The following is a 27,130-nucleotide window of genomic DNA, read 5'->3' on the forward strand; positions in this document are numbered from 1 at the left end:
TGCATGAAACAGTGCCAGTGGTGGCCAATGTGAGCCTCAGGAGAAAGGTGCAGGTTCCCTGAAGAAAATTTAGGGGTTTGGAGGATTCTGTGCCTCTGAAGAGAAACAAGACTAAATTGTAGATGCCTTTGCTTACTCACCCACGTAAATAAATTGATAGCAATGTAGAAAACCATATACATATGGTTTTTTCTTCTCTTGTTTTTCCTAGACACTCGAGACGACACGCAGAAGGAAAGTAACTTGAAAGAACTCCTTAAAGAACTGCCTGATGCTCATTACTGCCTGCTGAAGTATCTGTGCCAGTTCCTGGTAAAGGTTGCTGAACATCATGTAGAGAACAGGATGAACCTTTGCAATCTTGCCACTGTATTTGGACCAAACTGCTTTCAGTAAGTTGGGCTTTTCACTTTTCCCCATATGTTGACAGAGAGTGTAATGGAGCAGATGACCAGAAATGTAGCTCAGAACCCTAATTTGTTAGGGTGATCAAACGGAGGCAATGACTAGGGCTTTGTGATAAATTCTAGTGCTAAAGCTATTGTTTGACCTGAATGGGTTTTGATTTGCTTTCCCATCTCCTCTCACTATTTTGCTGAACAGTTGGTCGGTTTTCTATTGCTGTGTTGACAGCAGAGCAGGAGTATAATAATGAAAGGCCTTCGAACTGTGTAAGTGCAAGGAAACTTGTGCTCATACAGCTTTCTTCCTTTGCCATTAGATAATATGGATGCTTCTCTGCAGAAGGCTTTGAGAAAGTGTACATGGGGGAAAAGAACTCCTGTGCAGCACCCAGGTGCTCTATAATTTCTAGACATGGATACAGCGTACCCTCTGCAGATTTGGCCTTGTGATCTGGTGTCTGTCCTTAAGATGCTGATGATTCTGGGGTCTTTATCCTTCCAGTATATTTAGAAACTGGTCTGGAGGTTAGGGAGTTCCACTGGTCTCTTAAGTCTTCTTACTGGACTCACTAGTTTTACAAGTTTATTTCATCGGGCCCAGTTCCTTAGCGCTGGTGGTGAAGACAACACGTTGTACATTCTAGCAGAGCTTGCAGCAGTAGCGAGAAGAGTTATTTCCAGGGGCCAACACACTTGAGTAGGAATGTTTCTGTCAAGTCACTGCATCTTCACCTCAGTCTTGTCTATAATACACCCACTGGTTGGCATCCAAGATCTGAGACATGGGAGACACGTAGGGAGTTTGGTTCAGTCATCAGTCTTGAAAGATGTGTGATATCTGTGAAAAGAGACAAGTGAGTCCCTTGTTACAAATGTCGGCTTTATATTGATCCTTTTAAAATTTTGCTCTGGAATAGTACTGATAATAATACTAATAATTCTAAACCTAATGAGACTTGGATTAGATTAATTACCTAATGAGACTGTCTCCCTAGGCTTCCTCTGTAGCCAGTGGAAAGAAGCAGACTTGTTTAAACAGAGAAAACATGAGTTAGATTCCTTCACATGTATTGAACCAGTACCACATACCTAGGCTAGATGCTGCCTGCTCTCTTTTTAAAAGAGCATATCTTTTTCCATTGATTAGGAGAGGGCATGTGGAGATGAGACATTTAAACCAAAGCTTGTCCTTGTGACTACGCTGCTGCCTAGTCTTAAGATGTTGCTCGTGAATGATGAAGGTGAATATGTAAGGATTCAAGCATTTGCTGTGTTAGTACAAAAAGATAAAGCACATTTTGAAAACAATTGTCTTCCTCTCCAAAGGAAAGAAAACTCAGAAGACAGTAGCATGTGCAGGAACACATGAATATGAGAGTTAGTGGAAGCACAATACAGCAAATTTCTGATGAGGAGAAGCAAAACAATTTTTAAAGATTACATTTCTATGGGCAGTTTGGGGATTTCTGTCTAAATGTATTCGTAGAGTTAAGAACAAACAAAATAAATTAGAAGAATGCCTAATCTCTATGACTCAAAGTCCCAAGCAGCCATTAGAATAATTTTTAGTTTACTCATCACTTCATTCAGGAAAGTTTAAAAATTAGCTCTGCATACTTGTTGGTGTAGAATGCAGAGAGTTGCAGTTTGGAATTGCAATTGGCATTCCTAAGATTAAACCAAAGCATACTTCTTAAAAGCTGCATAGTTGTTGCCTCAACTGATCTCTGCTCCTAAGATGGCGTAGAAAAGATGTAATAATTTTTTAAGGTATAGGGCTTGTGTGCAAGTGGGGCAGAATGGTAAATTGTATCATTCTGTTGCAGAATACTGAGAAAGGCAGAGTTCACTGGAGGTGAAAACAAAGGGCTCTTGTGGTGGTGTACTAATGCAGCCAGACCTGCAGTTGTGACACACAGTGAAATAAATGCTCATGTAGTAAAAGAGGCAGTGAAAGCAAGGCTTAACACTTAACAAATGGCTAATGCGTTTTTTAGAAGACCCAAATATATCAGGATTATGGATGCAGATTTTAATTTAAACTAAGTTTCACCATCAGATAATTCAGCTATATGTTTCATCAGGTCTTGATCTTTTCAAGGTAGTTTCAGGATTGTGGTCCAGACACAAAGATTGCAAGCAACAGTTCAAATACCCTCTTCTATGTTAATGGATGCAGTCGTAAATTGCTGGAACCGTGACCATCTGCATCAACAAAGATTTGATAGGAGGAGGAAAGAACATGCAGCACTGAACTTCAGGCATTGGGCTTAGCCAGCTGGTTGGCCAAGCAGCCAGAGAGATCCTCAGAATGCAATTCAGAGCTCTGGAGTAAGGCTGCCTGAAGCCTGCTTGACAAGGGCTCTCTTACTACTGGCAACAGGCAGCCCCTAGAGAGACTAGCAGAAATTAAATATCAGCAGGTAGCTGAAGCAAACACTCCTCTCTTTTGGAATTGTTTGTTCAGAGCCGCTCATGGGGTGTTTCTCTGGAACGAGGAAAGAAGGCTTAGTGTCCAGCCTGTCAGCAATTACACTGCTGACGCAGGAAGATCTGAGATTTTTCTGTCAGAAATTCAGACTCACGTCTAAAATCAGCATCAGAGTCTATGTAGTTAATGCACAGTGTTAAAGAAGATAAAGCCAATCTGATTATACCTTCTACAAGGTATTTTAGTGATGTTTTAGCTATTTAAACATATTATCTCCTACTCTATAACTGAAGCTGTTTAACAATTGAATAAATCTCACTGCTGGGCCACTTTCAAGACATTTAGACTTCATTTTAATTCTCTTCATCTTATTCTATTTTTCTACATCATGTTCTCAATAAGTTATGTCATCTCCTAAACTTTCAACCCTTATGACTTTTATCTTATCCACTACTTCCCTTGTTTCTTTACTTGCTGTTTGACAAACTGCACTGGTGCTTTTCTAGTGAAAGGTTATCTTGTGCTTTCTGTATTTCTAACTAGTAGAAGAGGGGAGAAAACAGCTATTTGCATTGTTTGTAATGAAGTGTGATGTAAGATGTAGGAAAATGCAAAGGACAAGGTCAAACAGCTCAAAAAAGGAAAATATGATGGTTTAAGATTTAGAGCACTGTTTTCTTCCAACTTGGATTGTTCTGATTTATTGTGGTGGAAGCCAGAGGTCAATTATACAGAGAAATACAGCCCTTGAGGACCAACAAGCATGAAGGTATAAGAACATAAATGGTTGTCTTTTCTGTCACTGAGTAATCTGTGTGGAGGATTAACGCTTGCAGCGTGGTTACTCGTGGAGGAAGTTATTGTCCATTGACCTGAATTTCAGCTCCTGTAGAGCCGTAGCCTTAGTTATGGCCTGGTGTGTGTCTCTGCTCAGCTCTCACAGCTTGTGCTGAAGAAGGAGGAGAGGACCAACTGGGTTTTCTGTCCTCCTCTCTGCTCTCTTGGAGCTGGGTGTCAGAGGGGCTGCTGTATTCATACTGTCCTTTGGTTGGAATGGTTAGAGATGCGAGGTCTACCAGGTACAGAGTAAGCAGAGGATCCATTTGAACCCTCTTTTGCAGCTCTGTCTCAAAGAATGATCTGTGTGTGTGGCCTCCATCGTTCAAGCCCTCACTAACTGGACTGTATTCCAACAGAGATTAAGCTTGTCATGAGGGATTGCTCCATGCCCCCAAAAGTGGCTGGCAAATGCAGGTATCCAGTTGAAATGCTAGAGTTAGATGCAGTTATTTCTGTATAATGACTACATAATAGAAGTTACCTGAAGGGTTGTACAAGAAAGCATTAGGTATGGAGAAAAGATAGATTGTCTTTAGGTATGAAGATGTAGATTGTAAGGTAGCTGTAGGTATATCAGAGATTCAAAAAGATTTCCAGTGTGTTGCTGAATTTGTAATAGTTAAAATCTGATCTAAAGTTCTGCATGAATGTCTTGCCTTGGTTTCTAGCAGCTTGGGAGTCTACACAGATTTGGTATATGAAGCTGAAGTGAAAGCAGAGGGACTGAAGTAGAACTCCTCAGTGAGTAATGATGGCCTTTGAAACATTATGTGAATGGGCTTTGTCTTCAGGCAGTGCAGTCCCAATCCTTCATCGGTCTTAAAACCAATTGTAAGTCCAGGATCAGGGTCAAATTGAGTACTGAAAGTTGTTGTTCTAACATTTGTTATTGCAAATTGGAGTGTACAAGATAACCTTTCTTACGGGGTTTGTATAGATTTTAAATACTGCATTTGCCAGCAGGGTAAACGAGTTGTTTTTCAGAAGAATTCAGTATACTACACCCTATGATGCCAGTCTAAAGCATCAAGTGCAATATAGGAAGGCCATAAATGTTCTCATCCATAATCATATTAAATAGCCATGAGTGCTTGCCTCATTTTTAGGAAGTGCATAGGGGACTATATTGCTCAGCCTTTCAGTGATATATTTTTACGTTTTCTTCTCCTGTTTCTTTTCTGTTGTATACTCAGCTTTGTAATCTGGAGTCCATTGAATGCCCTATATGTAAAATAAACTGATGATGGCTAAAGATGCGTCGGTCTCTTCGTAAGTGGAGGGGTGTTCCAGTCAAATTCCATCTCAAGTCCTTCGTTCTCCTAGTGAGCACTCGCCCCTTAAAGTTTCAGTTGAGAAAGTTTCTTTTTTATGATCTGGCCAGTGCCAGGTGTTACAATATTTCCTATGACATCTTTTGAATGAAATAGTGATTATTTCAATACAAAATATTCTGTGGTTTGGTTTTGGCTTTTGGGGTTGTATTATTATTATTATCAACCTTTCAGTATATACCTTTATTGAAATACTCCATGAAAATAAGTAACTGCTCTGGGTTGAAAATGTTCTGTCTTCTGATCTTGATTGAGGATTGGCAATAAAGCATACACACAGAATTTAAGTGGAAGAGCAGTTTCACAGGAAAAACTACAATCATAGAATATCCTGAGTTCAAAGGGGCCCATGAGGATCATCGAGTCCAACTCCTGTCTCTGCACAATGCAACCTAAAAGTTAAACCATGTATCTAAGAATGTTGTCCGAATGCTTCTTGAGCACTAACAGGCTTGGGGCTGTGACCACTCCCCTGGGGAGCTTCTTCCACTGCTTGGCCACCCTCTTAGTGAAGAACTTTTTCCTAATGTGTGCAAAAGAAAGTGGTGTTTGAGCTCAATTGTACAGCTCAGATAAAATCACAAGGAGCATTTTTGAAGAGCCTCTGTCTAGAAATGTTTGTAGATAGGAGTGATGTACTTTCTGAGTGGGTGTTAGGCTATGGACTGCCCTTTGTCTACCTTTGTGTAGGTTGCACTTCCAAAACTGCCTACTATCACTGCAGTTTCCTGATGAAAAATAGAGCTTTTGCTGGAGCAAAAGATTTTGCATATAAATGAATCCAGTCAGTAAAGTCTTTGCATCACTGACTGCTTTGCGTTACCTGCATTGCCTGCATTTTGCATTATGCATCTACTGCACGTAATGTAGACAGAGATAGAATTACGAGCAGATTTAGACTCCTAAATCTGATGTTACAGAAAATAATCTAGAAGAGATCTTAAAAGGTAGGTAGTTAGATGACTCATGAGATTCTCCAGTGTCTCAGAAGCTAAGGCACTTGCGTAAAATCTCAGTAGTGACACGTCCTTGTGTTTGGTCCAAACTGGTAAGACTTAAGTTTGTAAATGATGCAGAGCATGTAAATGACACACAGCGAGATGAACACCTACCTCAACTTAGTGTTGCTGTGTCTTCAGCTACCTGTTTGCCTCTGATCTTGCAGCAGAATCTGCAGACGTGAATATGTGCCTGTTTTCAGCTGTAGCAGTTTGTGGTCCAGTGTGTTAAGACAAATCACTTTGATCAGCTGAAGTACAGGGCTGAGTTGCGACCATGAGGTTGCATCTGCTATAGACACAGTAACATCTGTGTAGAGGAACAGAGTGGCCTGCCTGAAATTGTAACCTTTTAAGATTACTGCAGCTCTGCTCTCAGAACCTTCAGTCATGCTTGTTGAAGGGCTCGTGGGCACCTGAGGTACTAATAGAAATGTTTTGTGAGGGCTAGAGAAACGAGACACCCATGCAGTGTTCCTTATCCTCTGAGTGACTTAATTTCTTCTGGGATTCCCTAGGAGAATGGCAAGGGGGCTTTGTGGTGCTCCTCTGCAAAAGGTACTGTACAAACAGCAAAAGTAGCAGTCTGAGAAGACATCATACAGCCCTCGGTGGTTTGCAAATTAGGATTACAGTGCTTGTCATTCCACGCAAGCTACTTCTGCAGATCCACTTAAGGAAATGGTAATGTGCATTCTTCGTCTCAGACAGGGTGGGGTGAACACTGTTGGGAATTTATAATGAGATGCAGAGTTTCACATGGAAATCGCTGGTTCTCAGTTGTGAGAGGGAGCTGTCAGCAGTTGCTGCCTGGGGAAATCAATTCAGTGATCTCAGTCCAGCTTATTACAGGCAGATGACTACATCCCAAGTGCTCCTGGCCCTCGTTTCCACTTGAAGCAAGTTTCTCAGGTGTGATGGATGGTGACAAGAGCCTTGTAGTGATGATGCCTGTCTTGTGCCAGATGCCTTCGTGTTTGGATGTGTTACTGCACAACTCAGCATAGTCTGGCGATTTGCTCTGTCATGAGCCCACTCTGCATTTAGCCTGTTACAGCTTGTTTACAGGGACCCTGTGGTAAATTCATTTAAATAACTCATGAAATGTAAGTAATTCTTTCACAGTGCATTAATCTGACCTCAGGTCACTTCAGTTCGGAGGAAGAGTTGTGACTGAGCGCTTTGATGTGGTTTAACTCATTTGAGACTAGGTTTCTTGAGCATCCCCATGAAAGCAGACACACTCTTGGCTTAAAGTGGTCTGGAAGTACCCAAAGAACAAGTGGACTGCATGGACATGAGTGGCATGGAGCTGTGGTGGGTGGGCCAGGCATGCTGGCAGGACATTGTGCAGAAGTGTGATATACTGCTGTGTGTCATGTTTTGAAATGAAGGGCTAATGACTTGATCTTATTCCCAAGTAATGTTTTAACTTTGAGAACTACTGTTTTTTCTGCTTTAAAGTGGCTTCACCAATAATTTCAATCTTTAATATCCTGTAAAACTTGTGGTGCTAATGCCCCTTTGCCCTGCTTGACTGAGTCAGAGGCTGTTAATGCGGATGCCTCATTTAAACAAAGCACATGTTTTCCAAATGCTTAATGTGGAGCCGCTGTGCTTTTCGCACAGATCAGTCTGAGCATCCCTCTGGGAAGAGCAGGGTGTCTGAGGAATCTAAGGGGGCACACTAGAGAATTAGCTTCTGTCACTGCCTATATACTATGTATCTGTTCATGACTTTGCAAGCTACTGCAAGAACTTAGTGGGAGTTTTCCCGCTCAAATCTCTAAGATAGACCTGAACCCATCAACATTTTCTCTTCTAGAAATGACCACAGAAATTACAGGTTTATGCCTCCCTTCTAGAAAATGTATTTCTGGTAATGAAACTGATGTTCCGCTGCTGTTTCTGGTGCTGCTACGGAAGTAGTTTGTACATATGTGTCTATAAAGGGATACAGTCCTGCCATTGAGGATTTTGTAACCTGAGTAAGATGTACATCTGATTCTATAAACAACACAGTTATAATGCCTAGTTAACATGAAAATTAGACATAAAGGAACCATGACTATGAACACAGTTTTGCTGAAATGTTTTAATAAGGTATTCACAAAAGAATATGAAAAATTTCTAAAGAGTAGGGTGTGCATCATGAAAGTGGTAGTGTGAGGAATACTTTCTCATAAGACTGGGTTTTTCTAGTGGGTTGAAGTGAACTTTGTAGATACTACAACTTTTCAGACTAAGAAAAGCTACAGTAAGATATTCTTTTTTTGCACACATTTTCAGAAAAGTCTAGTAGACTGATGGATCATGTAGTGTGGCAACAGATGGGTTTTAACTTGAATAAATATGTAGGGTGGTGCGTGCTCGTAATCTAAACTTCTTATATGTGCTGAGCTGAAGATCTATTGCAAGGAAAAGGTCACCATAGATAGCTCAAAGAGTATAATAGTCTTTGCCGTGATGGAGGTCTAATAGCAGCAATTAAAGGAAAAAATAAATGAGAAACTGTAAAATATACCCGTTTCAGTGGCAGAGAGATGACAATGGATAAAGTACGTTACACTACCATTAAAATAAAACAATTCATGCTGCTCTGCTTGGTTACATTCAGAGAGGGGTGATAAAAGAAGACTAAAGGTGTGAGCTTCAGCCTTGTGTTCTGCCTATGCATCTCACCATACATGTACAGAATTGTTCAGGATAAGACGTTGGACTTTTCGCAGATTTTATTTAATAAAGTTTAACTGACACAGTAATGTGAGGAAGGGAGGGCAAGAAAGGCATGGAATTGTGCAGAAATTAAATACTGTTTGTGTGCTTTGTGGAAACTTTATAGGCTGGACTGTTTTTCAGCCAGGAAGAGTTATTTGGTGTTAGCTGTTGCCAGTAGGGAGGTGTTGGCTGTAGTTCCCAGCAGATGTGGTTTAGGTCAAGGTTCTGCTCTACAACTCTTTGAAGCTATCTGGAGTCTTTATTTTGACTCGAACTCACTGTAGTACATTTCCAGTCCATTTCCTAGAAATGAGGTTCACGGGGCTGCCAGGCTTACTTTAGTGGTACCCTGTTTTGGAGAAACATTCTCCCAGAAAGTGGAGAAACCTCTTTTTATATGAGTCTTTTAGGCTGTTCTGCAGAAGGCAGTCTCCATCTCCATGTTTTAAAAAGCCCTATGAGTTATCAGCCTACCTTCAAGAGAAATGGCAACTCAAAAATTACATTAAGAAGTCTGGTGTACAGCATGGGGTCACCTGAAGCTGTGAAGAACTTGCTTAACTTTTGCTTTTAGTGTTCTGCTCGGCATGTGGGTTTTCTTAATTTTTTGACTGATCGTTCTTCTATACTTTTGAGGTTATCACAAACCACTTTTTTTAGGAATCTGACTCTTCCCATTAACAGTTTAGAGCATTTAAATGCCTCCTGGTGTCTGTGTTGCAGTCATGAACCCAACTTTTAGCAAATTTGGTGGTATCTCATTTGGTGGTTGTCTCAATTAGATCTCTACCTAGATTCTGTGGAGTAGATAGTTTGACCAACGGATATGGTATTTAATATCTGTAAGAAAAACTGCAAACAAACTGTGGTAGTTGTTAACACCATAGACACAATCCTTCTTTCCCAGACAAAGTTTCCTGTGCCTGTTAGCCAGCCTGTATCCACAATTGAAATGTTACAGAGACTCTGTGCAGGAACTTTTGTATGTTGAGTACCTGTAACACTCTGCCTTGTGTTCTATCCAATTTTAGCGTGCCGTCTGGATTTGAAGGTATAAAAGAACAGGAGATCTGCAACAAGATAATGACAAAAATGCTGGAAAATTACAATACCTTGTTTGAATTGGAAGGTTTGAAGAAGGATGAAGAAAAGCCTGTGTGTGAAGAGCTAGCAAGAATTATTTTGGTAAAAGTGAGTGTCTCTAATATCTTGTTTTCTTATAGCAAATCAATAATGCAGGCTTATTGCAGGCTTCAATTCAGAAATCTTTTAGGTAAGTGGAAGGCAAGTATTGTAATAATGTTCTGTGTTATTGATTGTTATGCAGATTACAAACCAATTCTGCTGATAGGCTAACTTTCATTACTGTCTGGAAGTTGATTCTGTTAAGCTTTATTCTTTGTTAGCTACTCACTGTTATTTGTATAGGAAATATGTCTGCTAGAAATTAAATGCTTTTAAATGGGGAGGCAGAAGAATTCTAGGAAATACTCAAGCATTCTGATGCGATGATCATTTATGTACATCAGTGATGATAAACTTTTGCACTTTAGGACAGTATGAGGTCTCTAGCCTTTGCCACTATGAAGTCTGCTTGGTTCAAACATGTACCTGAATTTAAAAATCGCATGTTCTGACTTAGAACAGCCATTTCTGAGTGCACTTGAAGACAAGCATTAAATAGTGGTTACTACTTGAAGAAAGTACATTGGAGCTGTTAAATAGAAGTGATATAATTAAAGTATAATATCTTTGGTGGGAAGAGGGCATATGTGTAACATCAGAGGATTCTAAAGTTCAGAAAAAGTTGACGAAAATAAGTAGGGCAGCCAGAAGGGCTTTGTTGTGGCTTATGCCGTCTCCACTACAGTAAGCAACCTGAAGTTTGTGCAGGAAATGGTTGTGAGGGTGGTTTGCAATTGCCTTATTTCTTTTTATGTGTTAGCTGTGCAGATAATTATTCCCTTCCAAGGTGTGAACTCTTGAGTTTGAGATGGTTGATCTACATGCCTTCCCTTGGTAGGATTTTGCAAGCACACACTGATAAAACCACTGTAGCCTTCACTGGCTGGAGTGGAAGTCATCAGAAAATAAGTTATAAAAATATAGTGTCTTTGTCCTGAAGTCTGGTGTGAGCCCAAGTTCTGCCAGTCAAGTGAAATCAGCTGAAAACATCTCTGCTTTTGCAATGTATCACTGGAGGGTCTGTTGAATCTGAACTGCAAGGCAATCTGTACAAGTCAGAGCCAGCTGCCTTTAGAAGGGTTGGTTGTTTTCTTATGTGGTGAATCAGAGGAAGTCTTTAGTTGCTTAGTCTTATAGTTGTTACTAACTTTCACCTAAAGTGCTTCTGTGGAAGGAGATAGAATGACTGACGACTTGCAATGTCCTCCCTGGTATATGTTACTGAAGTCACAGTAACTTCTGGGTAATGGAAATGATCTGCCTGGTAGATGACAGTGATGTTTAGCAGCTGATGATCACTTCAGTAACAAAAACAGTTTAAGAAGAAAGTAATTGTAAAAAACCATGGTACTTTAAAGAGCCCAGAAGAAAGGCTTCAGGTATGTCTTCACCTCCTTCAAGCTTCAGCCTGTTGCAAAAGCCAAGATAGTCTTTCACTTCTAAGGACTTACTAGTAATTGGGAGTGCACAAAGGTGGAGACCTGGGATATTTCCCACAGCAGTTCAGAGATCTGAGCTATCAAAGTGCATGGTGACAACCAGAATTACTCCAACAAAATAGCCTGAAAGATAGTTACTCAAGTGAGATGAAAAACGTTGCCCATCGCTTAGCCTCAGGAGACAGATGACTGCCTGACAGGAATGAGCCATGTCTAAACACAAAGGCTTACCTTGTGTTTGTGTCTTTGGATCTTGTTGACAGCTTCGAAATTCTGCTGGCAGTCTGCTGCAAAAATTTGACCTTGTTCTTCGTCCATCTAATTTGAGCAGGAAGTTTTCTAGTTTAACCAAGACACAAACTCAAGAAACACAAGCATCTAAGTTCATGTAGCAAAGCTACATAAGAGGTACGTGTTGAGATTTGACATGTGGCTCATTGAAAGGATGTTTTATACCATTCCCAAAGGTTACTTTTCTTGTATCTGTCGTGGTTTGGCCTCAGCCAGCAACAAAGAAGCACGCAGCTGCTCGCTCGACTTCCACAGCCGTGGGAAAAATCGGCAGAAAAAGGCAAAACTCGTGGGTTGAAATAGTGTAATTTAACAGAACAGCCAAAGGGAAGAAGAAAGAAAAACAGTAACACCGGTAAAGGACTATAAGAACGCGATTACAGTACCGCGCAGCCCGCCCCCGCGTGGCAACTGCCTCCCCCTCCCCGGCTAGCGCCTCTTATAGCCGGGCATGGGTCACGTGGGATGGAATACCTGCCTCCCCTGCCGCTCTTTGGGGAAATTAACCCCATCCTTGCTGGAACCAGGACAGTATCCTAGCAGATATCCCCTATCCTAGCCAATTTGTATAAAAAATGAGAGATGGTGCACTCGAAGAGAAAACCCACGTGGTAGTAAATGAGGTTCAGTAGAGAAATATGATTGCCAGTTTGCTAATGTATGAACTGTTACATACAGTAAGAGCTAGCTGGACTGTGTCATGAAAGAACAAATGCCTCAGATAATTATTTGACATGACCTGCATCACAGTGTCCAGAAAATAGCAAGCCATTTGTAAGCAAAGTTACCGCTTCTTGAAAAGCCATTGATGAACTCATATCTGCAGGTAGCTGGAGAGAGAATTGCCAAGTAATCCTGTTGGAAAGAGTGAAAAACATAGGATGCTGAGGACAACGCTCACAACTGAGGCCTTGTTAATTTTAAGGGTGTTGTATTCAAGCATGAACCATGGTGGAATGGGGGAGCAGACAGCAAGGAAAGGGAAGAAAATGAGGACCTGCCCTTTACCAAACTCAGCTGCATTTATCTAAATGGTTTTATTAGCTTTTACATTGTGAGCAGCAGGAGGGTGAGAAGGGGAGATTTAGATGACCTCACTCACTTCCTTCTGGGGTATATCTGTCATCCTTTCCTCCAAATCACTGGCTGTATTGCCAGTGTTTCACCCTGAGTCACTGCATTGCTACCTTTTCCATGATTGCCTTCACTCTCTCTCCTTTCTCTCTTTTCCATGCTTACGTTTTTCTCCCAAATTCCCAAAGCCCTGTCCCATTATTCTTCTGTACTCAATTCTGATAGCTCTTCATTCCCTCTCCAGAGAGAAGGCTGGCAGTCTGTAGTGAAGTGCAAAAGCTCCAGCACTCTTGATACTGCATGGCCTTCCATCACCCCCAGTTGCTGTGCATGCATGCTGTAGCCCATCCACAGTCTGTATTTCTTTGCCATCCTTTCTTTTATGTTCTTGAATGTGGAGATAGCTTTTCATCTAGATTAGTACAGTGCTTGTGGTAATGTGACCTGCCTTATGTGTTTTCCTGGGTGTATAGTGTGGCGTTGGGGCTTATTGAGACCCTTCTTAAATAAGCCTTAATGCTTCCTTTTGTTCGGAATGCTGCTGTTAGTTTTACCCAAAGGTAAGGTTCCCAAAATGGGGGTAGAAGTAGTTACAGGAAGAAATTGTTTTTTACATTGTGTTGAGAGATTAACCTTATGATGGTCAAAGCCATCACTGTTGATCCAGGTGTTTCTTGGTTAAGACTTTTGAAAGAGCCCCTGTAAACATGAAAATTCTTATACAGGGAGAAGAATGCCACAAATTTACAGGACTGACTTGAATCAAAACTTGAAACCCAATAACAAAGGTTTAAAAAAGTAAGGAGAGACATCAAAAAGTACAACATCGAACAATGTACTTCTCTCAGTGTTGTAGTATGCCTTTCTAGCTTATTGTGTTACAAAATTAGCCCTGCTTTTTCATACATCTTTTTCATGTCTTCAGGCTCTTACTTCAGTGCTGAAATCTCAACTGGAAAAGCAAGAACCTACATTTGGTTAGTGTCTAAAAGTATTGCAAGGATATTATTTGCTCCCGCAGTCTTTGGTTGTTCTTGAGGTGGCTTGGGTGCCTGTCGCTTCACATCGTTCACTCATAATTATCTTTTTTTGAAGCCAACATCCACCTTAAATCATTAGTTTTGAGCAAATATCTAGAAACAGGGAAGTAGTGTCTCATGCCATCCCGTCTCATCCCAATATGGGAACGCACCTCCTGTCGTGCTCAGGGGTGTTTACCATCTTCCTAAACTTGCATGACTCCTGACACTTCATTGTCTGGGTATCTTAAGATTTTCCTACACTTTGGTCATAAAATCAGTGGATTTTTAAAAGCAGGAAGTACTGCACTGTTAAAATGAAAACAAGAATATGTGGATCATTCAGATAAAGTCACGAAAGCATCAAGGTTCTTTTTGAGCAGTGTATTGGAAACGAAAAACAGCTTGAGTGGAGCAAGTTGCATCTTGTCTACCATGTTGGTCATAGCTAGAGGAAATACACAATGCTACAGACTTCCAGAAAGAGTAAGAGCATTTCATCAGGTACAGATTGTGGCAGCTTAAAGAAAATCTGTTTTAAGGAGGCCAAAATTTAATAAATTTTAGAGATGGAGAAAGAGAGACATGAATCTGTAGGGCTGTTGGTAGTTGAACCACCATTCTTGCTGTGCATGTGCACTGAGGAGTCAGAGGAACACCTTCACACCAGTTGTATTTCTTCTTTCAAAGAGTCATTGGGAAAGACAAGTTGTGCCAGGTAAAGGGATTTCTTGGCTTGCTTTCTCAGTGGATCATAATTCAGAAAGTAAGGGAGCTGAAAATCTCTGCAAGCCGTATTCCAGTCCCTGATTTGTTCCCAGGACTGTAAAGCTTCCTCTTGCTCGTTGCTCAGACATATGGTAGGATTATAGTTAGAAATGGTGGGGAGATTTTCTTTGGAAACCTCTATGTTAAAAAAAAAAAAAAAAGTGCAATTTTCACAAAATAGAAAATCTGTCTTAGAATAGTTTCTACTTCAATAGGAAATTGAACTGCCAGGTTTGTGATGCCTTGCTTGGAAGTTTCTCGCTCCTGGGAGAGCTTCCTCCTGGAAGAGTTTCTCATTCCACTGAGTAGAATGAGATCCATGTGATCTTCCAGGCAGGTGGCCAGCAGGTGGAAGTATAACATGTACTTTCTTCAGAAATATATATATATATGTAGATTTGGAAATTCCTTCCCATAAAAGAATTATGAGGTTTGATTATTTATTTATTCTAATTCCAAAATAAGTTGGGGTTTACAGGTCTTGTGTGTGGTCAGCTGTTATTACAATCCTTAAGACTGTTATCCAAGCTTCAGTTTAATTTCCTAACCCAGTAAAGGTTTGGAAGAGTCTCGGTCTGTTGATCAATAGGCTCTGCTAGAGAGAAATGAGTGGAGAAGTGTGCTGAGTGTTCTGATTAGCTATCTACTCTGTGTTCAGATTTTCAGGATTATAAATAGCTATTTTTTATTGGGCAGTGTTACATGTGAACAATTAATTCTCTGATAGTATATCTGCACTGCTGTGCATTTATCACATTATAAGTGTCAGAGTATTATAATAAAATGTTGTTTATGTTTTACTTTGAAACAGAATTCCTAGTGTGCATAAGTATGGTCCTGATAGATTTTTGTGGCACTAAACTGAGTGGTAACTCATGTAATGAAAGATTAGTCAGTCTTGTGTTGCTGTATTGCCAATGTTATCACCTTCTTGAATAAATAGGTTTACAAAACCTACAATAACAACAAAAATAGTAATTTTGAATGAGGACCTTTCATTTCCAAAGATCTTAAAGTGCTGTTCAATCTGCAGCTCCATATAATTCTATGTTGTATAGCTAGCCAGTGTTGTGTTGTTACAACTGTAATGAAATGGGACCTTGAATGACAGTGATTAGACTTTTTTAATGATCAAAGATAGGCAGTGAAGAGGATTTTTATTTAGTTCAAGTGGCAAGGGAAATATGGGTAGGCAAACTATTACAAGACTCACTTGTGGGAGATTTCTGGAATTACCCCTTCCACTGGTTTCAGGAGAAGTGTATCATCTTTAGTAGTATGATGGTTTTTAGCTTAGTATTGTCTTCAAATAAAACATATGACCTATTACCTAGTCACACAGGGTTACAAGATTTTTATTTTCTAATTTTTTCGCCTTTTCCCTCTAATGACTTCTTGACAGAGCACTTGTAGTTTTAAGAACCAGTCTGCTCAGAGCACATAAATATTTGCACTGGAACACAAGCACTGGCATGATGAGGATGTAATGCAGTTCCTGGCTTGAGTACATATTTGGGACAGGAATGCAAAAGGCTTTTCACTTTCTTCCCCCACAGGGTGGTAGAATACATAGCCCTGTTTACCTGAGGCAGAAGGGAAAACAAGTCCATTTATAAGATTAAAATTATAACACTAAAATTAAATTAAAAATCAAAGTTACAAAGTCAAATAAAATTATAAATGTGCAATTTCAACATTGTGAATATGATGTGGGTGCATTCTGATGACCTCTGAACAGGCAGATTTCACTCCCTGAAGAGCTACAGAAATTGGTCTCTTGCTGGCTTTTGCAAAAACTAGTAGTTTCAAAACAGCCCTTTTATTTTAGGTGCAATTAACTTCTTGCATTTTTATCCTGTTTGTTTCCAGTCTTCTAACAAAAGCTGCCACTTCAGTTGGGAGGATTAGTTGGCAAAATGGTTCTTTGTACTTTAAACGGCAGCAAAAGTGCATGCACTGTGTTCTGCAAGCCTGCTCTTAGATTCCTAAGGAGGGAAGCAGTCCAGCATACGTAGCTGCATCTGTTCGTGCTTGGTGTGTGCAAAGAGTGCAGTGCCCAACCCAGCCCTGCAAGCCCCTAAGTGCATTTTTTACATCAAGTAGAGTGCTCCAGCTGACTTTGGCAGCAATATTTTAAAGTGGAGTGCTTGCTTGCTCATTCCAGTTGAACACTCAGACCAGGTCATTCAGCCCTTGGTAGGATTTGAGCCCTTCATTCCTGGGGAGAGGTAAGAAAGGTAAAATGGTCAAAAATGTTCTCCGTCTCGGCTTGACTTTGCTCCCTTTGCAGTCAGTTGTAAAGCTCTATCTCCACTGAAAGCCACGATGTTTCAGATTATTTCCCCAGATGCATAAATCAAGATCTTCACTAATGAATGTTGGGGGGTTTTTTCCCCGCCTCAGCTGTTTTCGCTTAAATATCTTAGCATGAGGATATGACAAGATCCAGGAGAAACTGCTGAAAGCTCACCAACTCCATGGCTGAGTGGGCTCCCCCTCAATAAGTCACCCTTTCTTGCCACCTCAGTGCTCTGCCCCCATGGTTATAGGTTCAGCAGACAGGAGAGCAATCCCTCATTTACGTCAGGAAAAAAGGCATCCACTTCTAATCCACATTACACTGCCCTGGGTAAGCCTGCAGGGTCTAGATGGTTTCCTTTATTCCTCTTTCATGCCTGGGACCGTTTTAGCATCGTGTTAATGGTCAGCTTTTAGTACTGGATTAATTCTTTCCCATCGGGGGCAGCGGGAACTGATCTCCTTTGGAAATCCTTTCTGAAGGTCTCAAGAAACTTTTCCGTTTTGTTCAGTACCCCCTTATTTGGGCAAGTCACACCAGTTTTCTCCTGTCTGGGCCAGGGAGCCCCCAAGGGTAGGAGTGGGTTCACATGGGAGATGTGAAGACGGGTGGAAAGTTTGTGAGGAGAAGCAGCACCTGTGGAAGTCTGTCTCTGGTTTTTTGTTTAGTCTTTGTTCAGCTAGTATTCACTTCACAGTTGTCCACCAGTGAGCAGATGGGCATGTTTATAGGAAGGGTATATAGTGATTCAGCCAGAATGACATTTTAAGACGCGAGTTGACAGGAAATGAGCAATATGAGATTTGTAGGGGAAAGTTTATAAGCCTCCAAACGCTTCACCTATAGCGGATTCAACCTGGAGTGAGGACAGTTATATTTAGGCTGTGATTCAGAAAGGCAAGAGAAAAATCAAGATCCCCAAACAATTCCTTGTGTGATTTTGAAGTAGTCTTCCAGTGCTTGTAGCTCTGATGTTTTTGACAAGTCTGTATATGTAGTATTAAAACAGCATATTTCTGCTCCTGAAGTTCATTAAAGCATTCACAAGATTATAAATCTGTCACTTGTGGTGTTACTAAATGCAATCCTGAATATTTACACAAATATGTTAATGCTAAACTCTATAAAGTAATAAATGATTATGCTGCTATTTCTTTAGCTAGAAATTCACCAACAATATTTTCATTTTAACACATTAAGGTTTATCACATTTAAAGGGAACAGGGACGTGTAACAAATGTCTTTTTCTATCCTGCTGTCCATATTTCTAGTATACTATAAATTTTTTGAACCCAGATGGCAAATTTTGCAGTTGAGATGCTTAGGAACCTTGCTTTTACTCTCTCACAATTTTTTGTTTAAACAAATACCCAGTGATATTATCATTGCCCCGTGATAATACCCACGTAGAAAAAATAAGATCCATATGTGTGTCCCAGTGTGTATTTGCACATGTTGTACTTGAAATGGTTTTCATTCATTGTCTGTTACTGTTTCGTTGTGGGGTGGTGGGTTTTTCTGGGGAGTGACATCATGATATAGCACTTGGGAGCAGTCCCTTTTGGTCAGTACAACATCGTTCGAAAGGGAAGCATCAAAGTCAGCAGCAAGAAACAAGGTACAGTAAAATAAACATGTGAGCCCCTCCTTTAGCCAGCTGTTTCTGAGCATCCTTGCCGTACCCATGGGGAAAAAAGAAGGTTAGGAGGAGGATGAGAATTTTTCTGCTAAGACAAATTTCTTGTTTCCTCCTGTTCACATTCCCCAATGTTTATTCTGTTTCTTGTTAATTAGTCGTTCAGTTAATCAGGTTACAGAAAACAATCAGCATTATTCCAGCTGTTTAAATCAGCAGTCAGTGCTGTCTTTGTAACAAGGACATATTGCAGGCAGTCAGAACTGATCCAAAGCGGTGAGGTGTGAGACATTTTTCAGCCTGTGGAGGTTTAATTCTTGCTGACCTCTGCCATTAGTTTCACCTGTAGTACTTTCAAGGTGGGAGCTTCAGAAGGGCTCAGTGCTGGATTAATTCTTTTTCCCATTATATCTGAGTAGTGAAATGCTTATTGACTTCAGTATAAGTCCTGTGCATTTTTGAAAAGCCCTCCTTTGAGTACTATGAAGATCACTGTTTTGTCCAGGAGAAGCTGGTTGATACATCCTGGTGCGCCTGTAGCATCCACTGCTTTGCAGGATTTCTGGTGCCCCGAAACTTACTTGTAATAAACAGGGCTCAGGGCAGTCCGAGAGCAACAGAGTATGTGATGCAAGGGACCAGACACTCTGTATGTGTCTGAATATGTACGCTCTTGAAAATCTGATCTATCCAGCAGATCCCAGCAGCATTTGACCTTAATTACCAGCAGTGAAGATCTCAGTTTCACTGCTAAGAAAGGGATCTGTTCTCTGTACGCTGGAAATCTTACACCGGTAACTAGAACAATATAGAGACGCTTAGGGCTCCCTAATTTACTGCAACATCAGATATTCCTTTTAAAAGTAACACTGTTGAATTCCATGTGTGAAGAAGTTTTTTCCTGGTGAGTATTTTGATTTTTAGATCAGAAATGCAATTTAGCTTTTCCAAGACTGAGCTCAAGCAACTGTAACATGAGATGCAGGTCTGGAGAGCCTGAGTTTCTCCTATAGCTAGGTCATGTTTTTCTTTTAGATCATACTTTTTCTATTTATGAATAGCATTACAGTTAATAGATAAATCAGACTCCAGTTTTCAAAATTGCAAGGGAGAACAAAATATTCCCCTGTAACTGATCTTAGCTCTGTTGTTACTGAGCACACACACACACGTATATTAGGTACACCCAGAAAGAGAGTAGTGTTGTTGTGTCACTTTGTAAATGTTTGGTTTGGGTTTTTTTAATCTTAAATTCTGCTGCGGGCTCCTTATTTGTACCTCATCCATGAGAAGCTGAGTTGTGTTCATTAACCTGTTGTATGACACCTTAACCCTGCCAGCTAATATATGATGGGCACTTACAAATTTTGGGGATGGGCATGAAAGATAAATGTTTTCACTCAGTGAAGTCTTCATACCCTTTTACAAGTTCTGACATTATATTTGATCCCAGCATTACCAGTTTAACTTTTGGCAGCATTCAGTAACTGGTCCTCCTGGACGGCTGGAGACACATTTTTCTTTTCCTCCTAGAAAATACCGTGATGTTCCACAGATGTAGTTGCCAGCATGGAGGCCTATCATGGGATTATTACTATGTTTGTCATTTCCTTTTCTGTATTGCAGTCCTCTCTAAAAATAATGGATTTCCGCATCTCTCTCTTGCTTTCGTGTCACACTTCGTGACCTTTGTATGTGTTTCGTGGCAATAATTGCAGTAGGTTAAGGTTGTACTGAAGCGAAACAGAGTAACCTTTAGCTGTTTATTAAGAGATACGGTCCCAGGTAAAAGGTCATTTATATAAATAGTCTTGGGAGAACAAAGGAAATGAAAGGGGAACCGAATGGGGTATTAGTTTCATACTGAAAAGCAATGATGCGTATTTTGCAAACTGTGAGATTTTGCTTTTTATTACATCTGTCTGAAACAGCTCTGCTGAATCCTGGTTATTGAAGTATAGTGTAAATGATAGCAAGGTAGAACAGCATATAGATACCCAGCCAGCTTTGCTTTTCTTCCTATATGCCGATAGCAACCAAGGCAAAAATCCCATATATAAATAGTAGCTGTTTCAATCTTTCTTGCGTGGTTTGTTTAGTTAAGAGAACATTTAACAGCTTTGCTAACATCGTTCCCCCTTCTAACAAGGAAGTTTTCATCACTTTTTGGATACAAAACAGAAAGGATATCTACTACATTGCAAAGAGATTATTTTTTTTTAATTACTGTTCATGTTAAATCATTGTCTGTGTTTTTCCTGAAGGTGTCTGTGTCACTGGATGATGACTCTGTGAATTGATATCTGAATAAAAATTAGTTGTTCCATCCAGTTAACATTCATGAAAATACCTGTCACCTCATGAATTAGAAAATGCCTTTCAAAATCGCCATGCCATCAGCTATGCAATTTTAGTCTTCAAAACATAGATTATTTGATACTTTGTCTGTTTTATGGAGCCTTAATCAGCCATGAGCTATTTGGCATGATCACAGAGGGGAAGAGATTCCATATTTTCTTCTTCTTGTGAGTAGGAGGAGAAGCAGCTCTGTAATTACTGTGGCCCTTTTGCTTCTGTGTTGACAGCAGTACTGCATGTTCCTCATGCATGGCGTTCCTCAGTGATCAGTACTGGGACCTGTACTGTTCAACATCTTTGTCAGCAACATGGACAGTGGGGTCGAGTGCACCCTCAACAAGTTTGCTGATGATACCAAGCTGTTTGTTGAGGTAGACACACTGGAGGGGAGGGATGCCATCCAGAGGGACCTGGACAGGCTGGAGAGGTGGGCCCAAGCCAACCTCATGAAGTTCAACAAGGCCAAGTGCAAGGTCCTACATCTGGGTCAGGGCAATCCCAAGCACAAATAAAGGCTTAGCGGGGAATTGCTGGAGAGCAGCCCTGAGGAGGAGAAGGACCTGGGTGTGCTGATTGACGAGAAGCTCAACATGAGCCAGCAATGTGCGATTGCAGCCCAGGTGGCCAACTGTATCCTGGGCTGCATCAGAAGTGTGGCCAGCAGGTCAAAGGAGGTGATTCTGCCCCTCTACTCCACTCTTGTGAGACCCCACCTGGAGTCCTGCATCCAGCTCTGGAGTCCCCAACATAAGAAGGACATGGACCTGTTGGAGCGTGTCCCGAGGAGGGCCACAAGGATGATCCGAGGCTGGAGCACCTCTCCTATGAGGAGAGGCTGAGAGAGTTGGGGCTGTTCAGCCTGGAGAAGAGAAGGCTCCAGGAAGACCTTATTGCGGCCTTCCAGTACCTAAAGGGGGCCTACAGGAGAGCTAGAGGACATTTTCCTAGGGCATGTAGTGATAGGATGAGGGGGAATAGCTTTAAACTGGAAGAGGTCATGTTCAGATTGAACATTAGGAAGAAGTTTTTCACTTTGAGGGTGGAACAGGTTGCCCAGAGAAGTTGTTGAGGCCGCAACCCTGGAGGTGTTCAAGGCCAGGCTGGACGTGGCCTTGGGCAACCTGGTCTAGTGAGAGGTGTCCCTGCCTATGGCAGGGGGGTTGGAACTCGATGCTCTTCAAGGTCCCTTCCAATCTAAACCATTCTGTGATTCTATGTCACGTCTGCACTGCAGTGCTCCAGGGAACTTTGTGCAGGGGACAGCGTTGCTTTGGGTAATATTCCCTGCTCCAACATCAAATGAAGGGAAACCCAGCAATTCTGAAATTCACTGTTTCTTCTGGACTGCTCCATGGACAACAGTGTTGTGCACTTTTGTTGTAGCCTAGGGAGACATGGCAGATGTGAGCCTGCTGACACCTACCTGAAGCAAAGACTGCATTGCACTGTTACATGGGGTGCTGCTGAGAGAAATAGAATATTCCCTCCTCTGTGGTGTACAGCTGCTGACCCAGTAAAGAGTCAGCTGCTGCAGGCTATCCCAGTGCAATCAGCTAATGCATCATTTTTGCAATCATTTGCAGCATTGAATTCACTGGGTAATCCTCTTAATGGTTGCTCATCCTACAGAAGAGTAGTTGTACTGGTTCAGACTTGGGATCCATCTAGCCTGGTGTCCTGCTCCCACAGCGGCTGTAAGCAGATGTCCAGGAAGGAGTAAGAATAGGGCAGCAAGATGTTTCCTTCAATTACTCTACCAATTCGTGACTATCCTCAGAGGCTTTCCTGGTCTTGATGTGTTTTGTGTATTTAGCAATGTCCAAAGTAATTGTCTTGTGTACCCCTTGCATACATGTAAGCTTTTTGCTTCCACCATGTCATCTGGCAAAGAGTGCCACAAATTACTTCCTCTTATGCGAAGAACTGACTCCTTTTGTTTATTGTAAACGTGGCTTTTACTAGTGTCATTTGAAGGTCACGTTTTTTTCTTTTTTCCTGTTTTTTTTTTTTTTTTTTAACTGAAGGAGATAGTGAACATTCCACCTTCTCTCCACCACCCGTGACTTTGTATATCTCTGTCAGATCCTCCCTACAAGCTACCATGATTTTTTTTTTTCTAATGAAAAAATAGTACTGATATTTGCAGCCTTAATCACTGCAATGACAACAGCTGTTTTTTCTGTCAAAGCCACTGCATGGAGTCAGTGAGCAAACAATGGTGTTATAGCTCTTCTCTTTTGGGGCATAAGGCCAAAGACTTCGATGTGGTAAATTGGATGGCATTTTGGTGAAGTTCAGAGCTGCACCTTCTTTATATCAGAAGGGAATCTGACTCCTTGTTTCTGTAAAAAAAATAGTCTGTGCCTTAGTTAAGAAAAAGCTTCACATCAATGAAGTTTGAGTTTGTTTTAATTAAGGTCTTCTTGAAGGTATTAAAAGCTAACAAAATAGATCTGATGCTTTATAGTAGCATTTAAAACTTGAACTGAAAATCCCACAGGCCTGTTTCCTCTGATTACACAGTTTGTGAGGCCAAAAAGAGATTAATTACTGAACCAAGTACGAGAGAGAGGGTGAGCACAGCAATAATAATGAGATTGTTACAAAGATATCTTGGAATACCAAGTTATCAACAAATAAGTTTATCTCTGTCATTAAAATAGAGCACAGTGTATAACCGTGTTTTTTTTCTAACTCTTATTTTCCTCATTCCTTCCTGGGGCAATTGTAATCAGATGCATTTTAAACTCTTGTGATACAGTGTGATAGTGTGCTGCACATACCAAAGACTGTAAATTTACTGTGCTGCTCGATATCTCTGGGACTGCGCTTGACTGAGGCTGAAACTTAACAATTTTTATGCCCATTCAACAATTTGTTGAAAAGGATAAAAGCAAGGGTAGTATTCTCTTCAGTTTGAACTTTGCATCCTAGCCAGATAGTGCTGCGAGATGCAAGTATGCTGTATGAATCCCTCTTACTTAATATTGGCAATGAGTAAAGGAATCAGTGCAGTTTATTTTGTTTGAAGAAAAGGTATAATGAATAACTAAAGCTGACCTACTGTAGCGAGTATTTTCTCGTTCCATTGAAATTTACCAAAAATTCACCAAGGTTCTCATCTAGAGCCAGTCATGCTAACTATTCAGGATGTGGGACATGAGGTCTTTTTGTGCTAGGGTCTTTCTCAGTCTTTTCTGCTGATGTTAGTCATCTCCCTAAAATTAATGCAAGTACGTAACTGAAAATAAATATGTAATTAAACACTCTCACCCTTCCACCAATAATCCTGGTTGGTCTGTCTGTCCAAAGAGATAAACGTAAAGAGAAATAAGTGCAGGAAGAGTAACTGAGTAAGAGACATTGCTAAGTATCTTATACCCTGCCTATGATTTAGTCTCTCCTTTAAGGATGCCCTTGACTTAGTGTGTTTCTTTATTCATGTGGGAGGAAGCTGGGAGCTGGAGTACTCAACCACCTGTCTTTATTAGCGTCAGTGCTTCTTGACGTGAAAGGATTATTCTCTTGAAGAATAAATAGGTCAAAGAGTATTCTAGGCATGCTCTAATCTTTCCTAATCATCAAGGTCTCCATAGTTAATTGGTTTAAAGCTTTTATTGAGGTGGAGTCCCATGCATTGTAAAATCTGTATTTTATATGACTTGCAAAGAATCTGCCAGAGAGAAAAATTTCCTTACTAACATAATAGCCTTCCTAAGGCAGAGGACCTGTTCCTTGGGCCCGATCGTCCAATCTAAGTGTAGGAACACTGGGCTGGGATTTGAATGAAGTTAGTTCTTTTTTGTTTTGGGAGGTATGGACAAGTCTCCAGTGCTCTGTAATGGGTTTTGATAATTATTAGTGTTTGTAGCAGAGCCTTAACTAAGAATCTTATTTGATGGTCAGGAAGGACTGCTATGTTAACCCAGAGCTAAAAGATGTTCTCAGGCATGCTTGAGGGAGCTTAAAGACTTGTTGAGCTGTTTGAGCAATATAAAGTATTTAGAAGTTTTGGTATGATGGTAATAAGTCTTATGGAAAATAACAGTCCATGATTTAGAAATGAGCCAATGGAAGTTATAGCATAAGTTTAGGAAGATATGAAGGTCTCTAAATTTGCTATGTTTGCAAATGTAGGAGATGACTAGAAACTTTGCTTTATGCTGACGTACTTGGGACTGGACCATTTGCCAATAAATATTGCCTATCAAAGTTAGGAAATTGCATGAATAGTCTCTGGCTTTCCCCATGATCTTCTCAATTCTTGCTTAGAAATCATTAGAGAAACTTAGTTCAAAACCTGAGTTTTGACAGTGTCCTTTACAGATCCAGACTATTTACTCTGGCCCAAGTATTCTTGATAGAAGATTTCCCTTAGTAACAGTAGTGGGGCTTGATGGTGGAACTTAATGCCATGTTGAGCAGGTACTCTAGTTTGGGCAGGTTTTGGAGAGACTCTGCTTCATCATTTGGAGTTGTTAGGTGAGAGGTGGCAGTTTTTCCAGGTGGAACTGTCTTTATGGGGAGTGTGGGATGGAGAGGTGGTTGCTGGCAGCTATTGACAGTAAGCAGGACTTGGGTAATTTTTTAGATGTAAACAGTTAGGTTACACTGATCACTAAGCACACACAATTGAGCAAAACAAAGCTTGAGCATGTTTTGTACCCAGTATGCTGTACTGGTGACTTTTTTCTTCATATGAGAATGGAAAGAATGCAATTGCTAATAAGCCTGCTCCTCACAGCATTCTCTGGAGGTCCGTAATGGTTTAGAAGAGGGGTACTCAGGTAGTACTTCTGGATGGGATGCATGCTAGTCATTTTATGGCTCCAAGTTGATTTATCCCAGCTGTACAGAAGGTTTTGGTCATTGGTTTTAAAGGAAATCAGTCTTTAAAGCACAACAGATTTCATCCCATAGTTTCATAAATTTCACAAGCAACACTAAAAATGAATAAATAGAAATCTCAAAGAATTCTCAACTTCAGTAATTCAGAGATGCACAGAAATGCATTTAGGTAATTACATAATAAAATTATGTTTTATGCAAGTACAAAAGTTGGTGTAATTGCATAATCTTTCTTATCAGAAACACGGGCAGACATCTGCTCTTTAAGTCTTTGCAAACGTGAAGACTAAATTTTGACATTTTTAGTACTCCATGTGGAATGCAGGTGCCTGACTTTAAATACTCACATTTGAAAATTATGACTTACGTTTATTGTTTGAATCCCAAAACCAGAGTGTGTTCTGAGAATGCCACAGTCAGGTTTCTGAAGATGTACAGTTATTTAATCTGTGCTAGCAGAGTTAGGAATCAGTATAACTATAGTCAAAAATATCTTAAATGACTTAACTTTTTTGAGCTGCAAGTTCACAGGATGTTTCAAAAACCAAAACATACTCCAAAATATGCTTAGTTAGTGAAGTGTGACATATTATTGGAAATGAGCATGTGTTCTTTCTACTTTCTGGATTTTAAAGGGAAACGTCCTTCAGGAGCTAATATGTAAGAATAAAACATTGACAACAGTGGATTCTCAGCTTGAACGGTGTTTGAGGTTCTGGTTTTGCATTGTTTTAAGTTTTGCAAGTAGCATAGGCAGCCTGAAAACGTGGCTGTTAGGCCTGCCTGGTACCTTCTACTAGCTTTTGTCTTTCAACTTGCATCTTTTGCTTTAATGGTGGCAAGCTCTTCCCCTTGTCTTAATTAACATAAAGATATGCTGTAAAGTTTAAGTAAGAGAAAACAGGCAGTTTGTAGGAGGAGTGGTATAATCTTGTGCTAACGATTGCCTTGTAAAAACCAGCGTCGATTGGAGGACAGTAGGGAGGGGACAGGAGATTTGCCAGTGTTGGAATAAACTGTAAATCTTTTTTTAGAGAGCCACAAAAATACACTTGTGTACACTCTGCCCAGTGCAAATAAGCTCTCTTGCCACAGCCTGTATTGAGCGGACTCGTGGAGGTTAATGTTTAATAGGTTCTTAGCTAGAGCTGCTTGCTGTGTTCTCAGTATATGGATCTCCTGTTCCCTTGGAATCATTATTTTGTATAAACTAAATGCATTTTTATACCAAAGCACATCAATCTTCAGATTGTTACAGAATCCATGATAGAGCAGTTAATAGTGTGCTATCAAAGGGTTTTCTGCTTTTAGTTCGCACACTTCTGTTCTCATTTTTCATCTCCATTCAACGTAATGAAAGCAATTATTGTACTGCATGATTCCTGCAAGCACTGACTGTTGCATGCTCATCTTAATAGTATTCGGGCAAACCTGGTCTGACGCTAACTGCAGGAATGTTAATTTCTAACTTTTGCTAGCAAGTGACAGAAG

General features: G+C 40.5%; 1 protein-coding gene across 1 annotated transcript in view; it reads left to right on the top strand.

The window, feature by feature from the left end:
• The window catches only part of FAM13A (family with sequence similarity 13 member A), a gene marked incomplete at its 5' end in the record, with an annotated part of 135,167 nt that overhangs the window by 18,097 nt on the left and 89,940 nt on the right, over positions 1–27,130 (top strand). The window contains 2 exons of the mRNA XM_082482901.1: positions 212–392; positions 9,754–9,913. Coding sequence (XP_082339027.1) covers positions 212–392; positions 9,754–9,913 — 341 coding nt within the window. The remainder of the gene's footprint in view (positions 1–211; positions 393–9,753; positions 9,914–27,130) is intronic.

The sequence above is a fragment of the Vanellus vanellus genome (genome assembly GCF_965231255.1).
Source record: "Vanellus vanellus genome assembly, chromosome: 4".
NCBI classification, from domain to species: Eukaryota; Metazoa; Chordata; class Aves; order Charadriiformes; family Charadriidae; genus Vanellus; species Vanellus vanellus.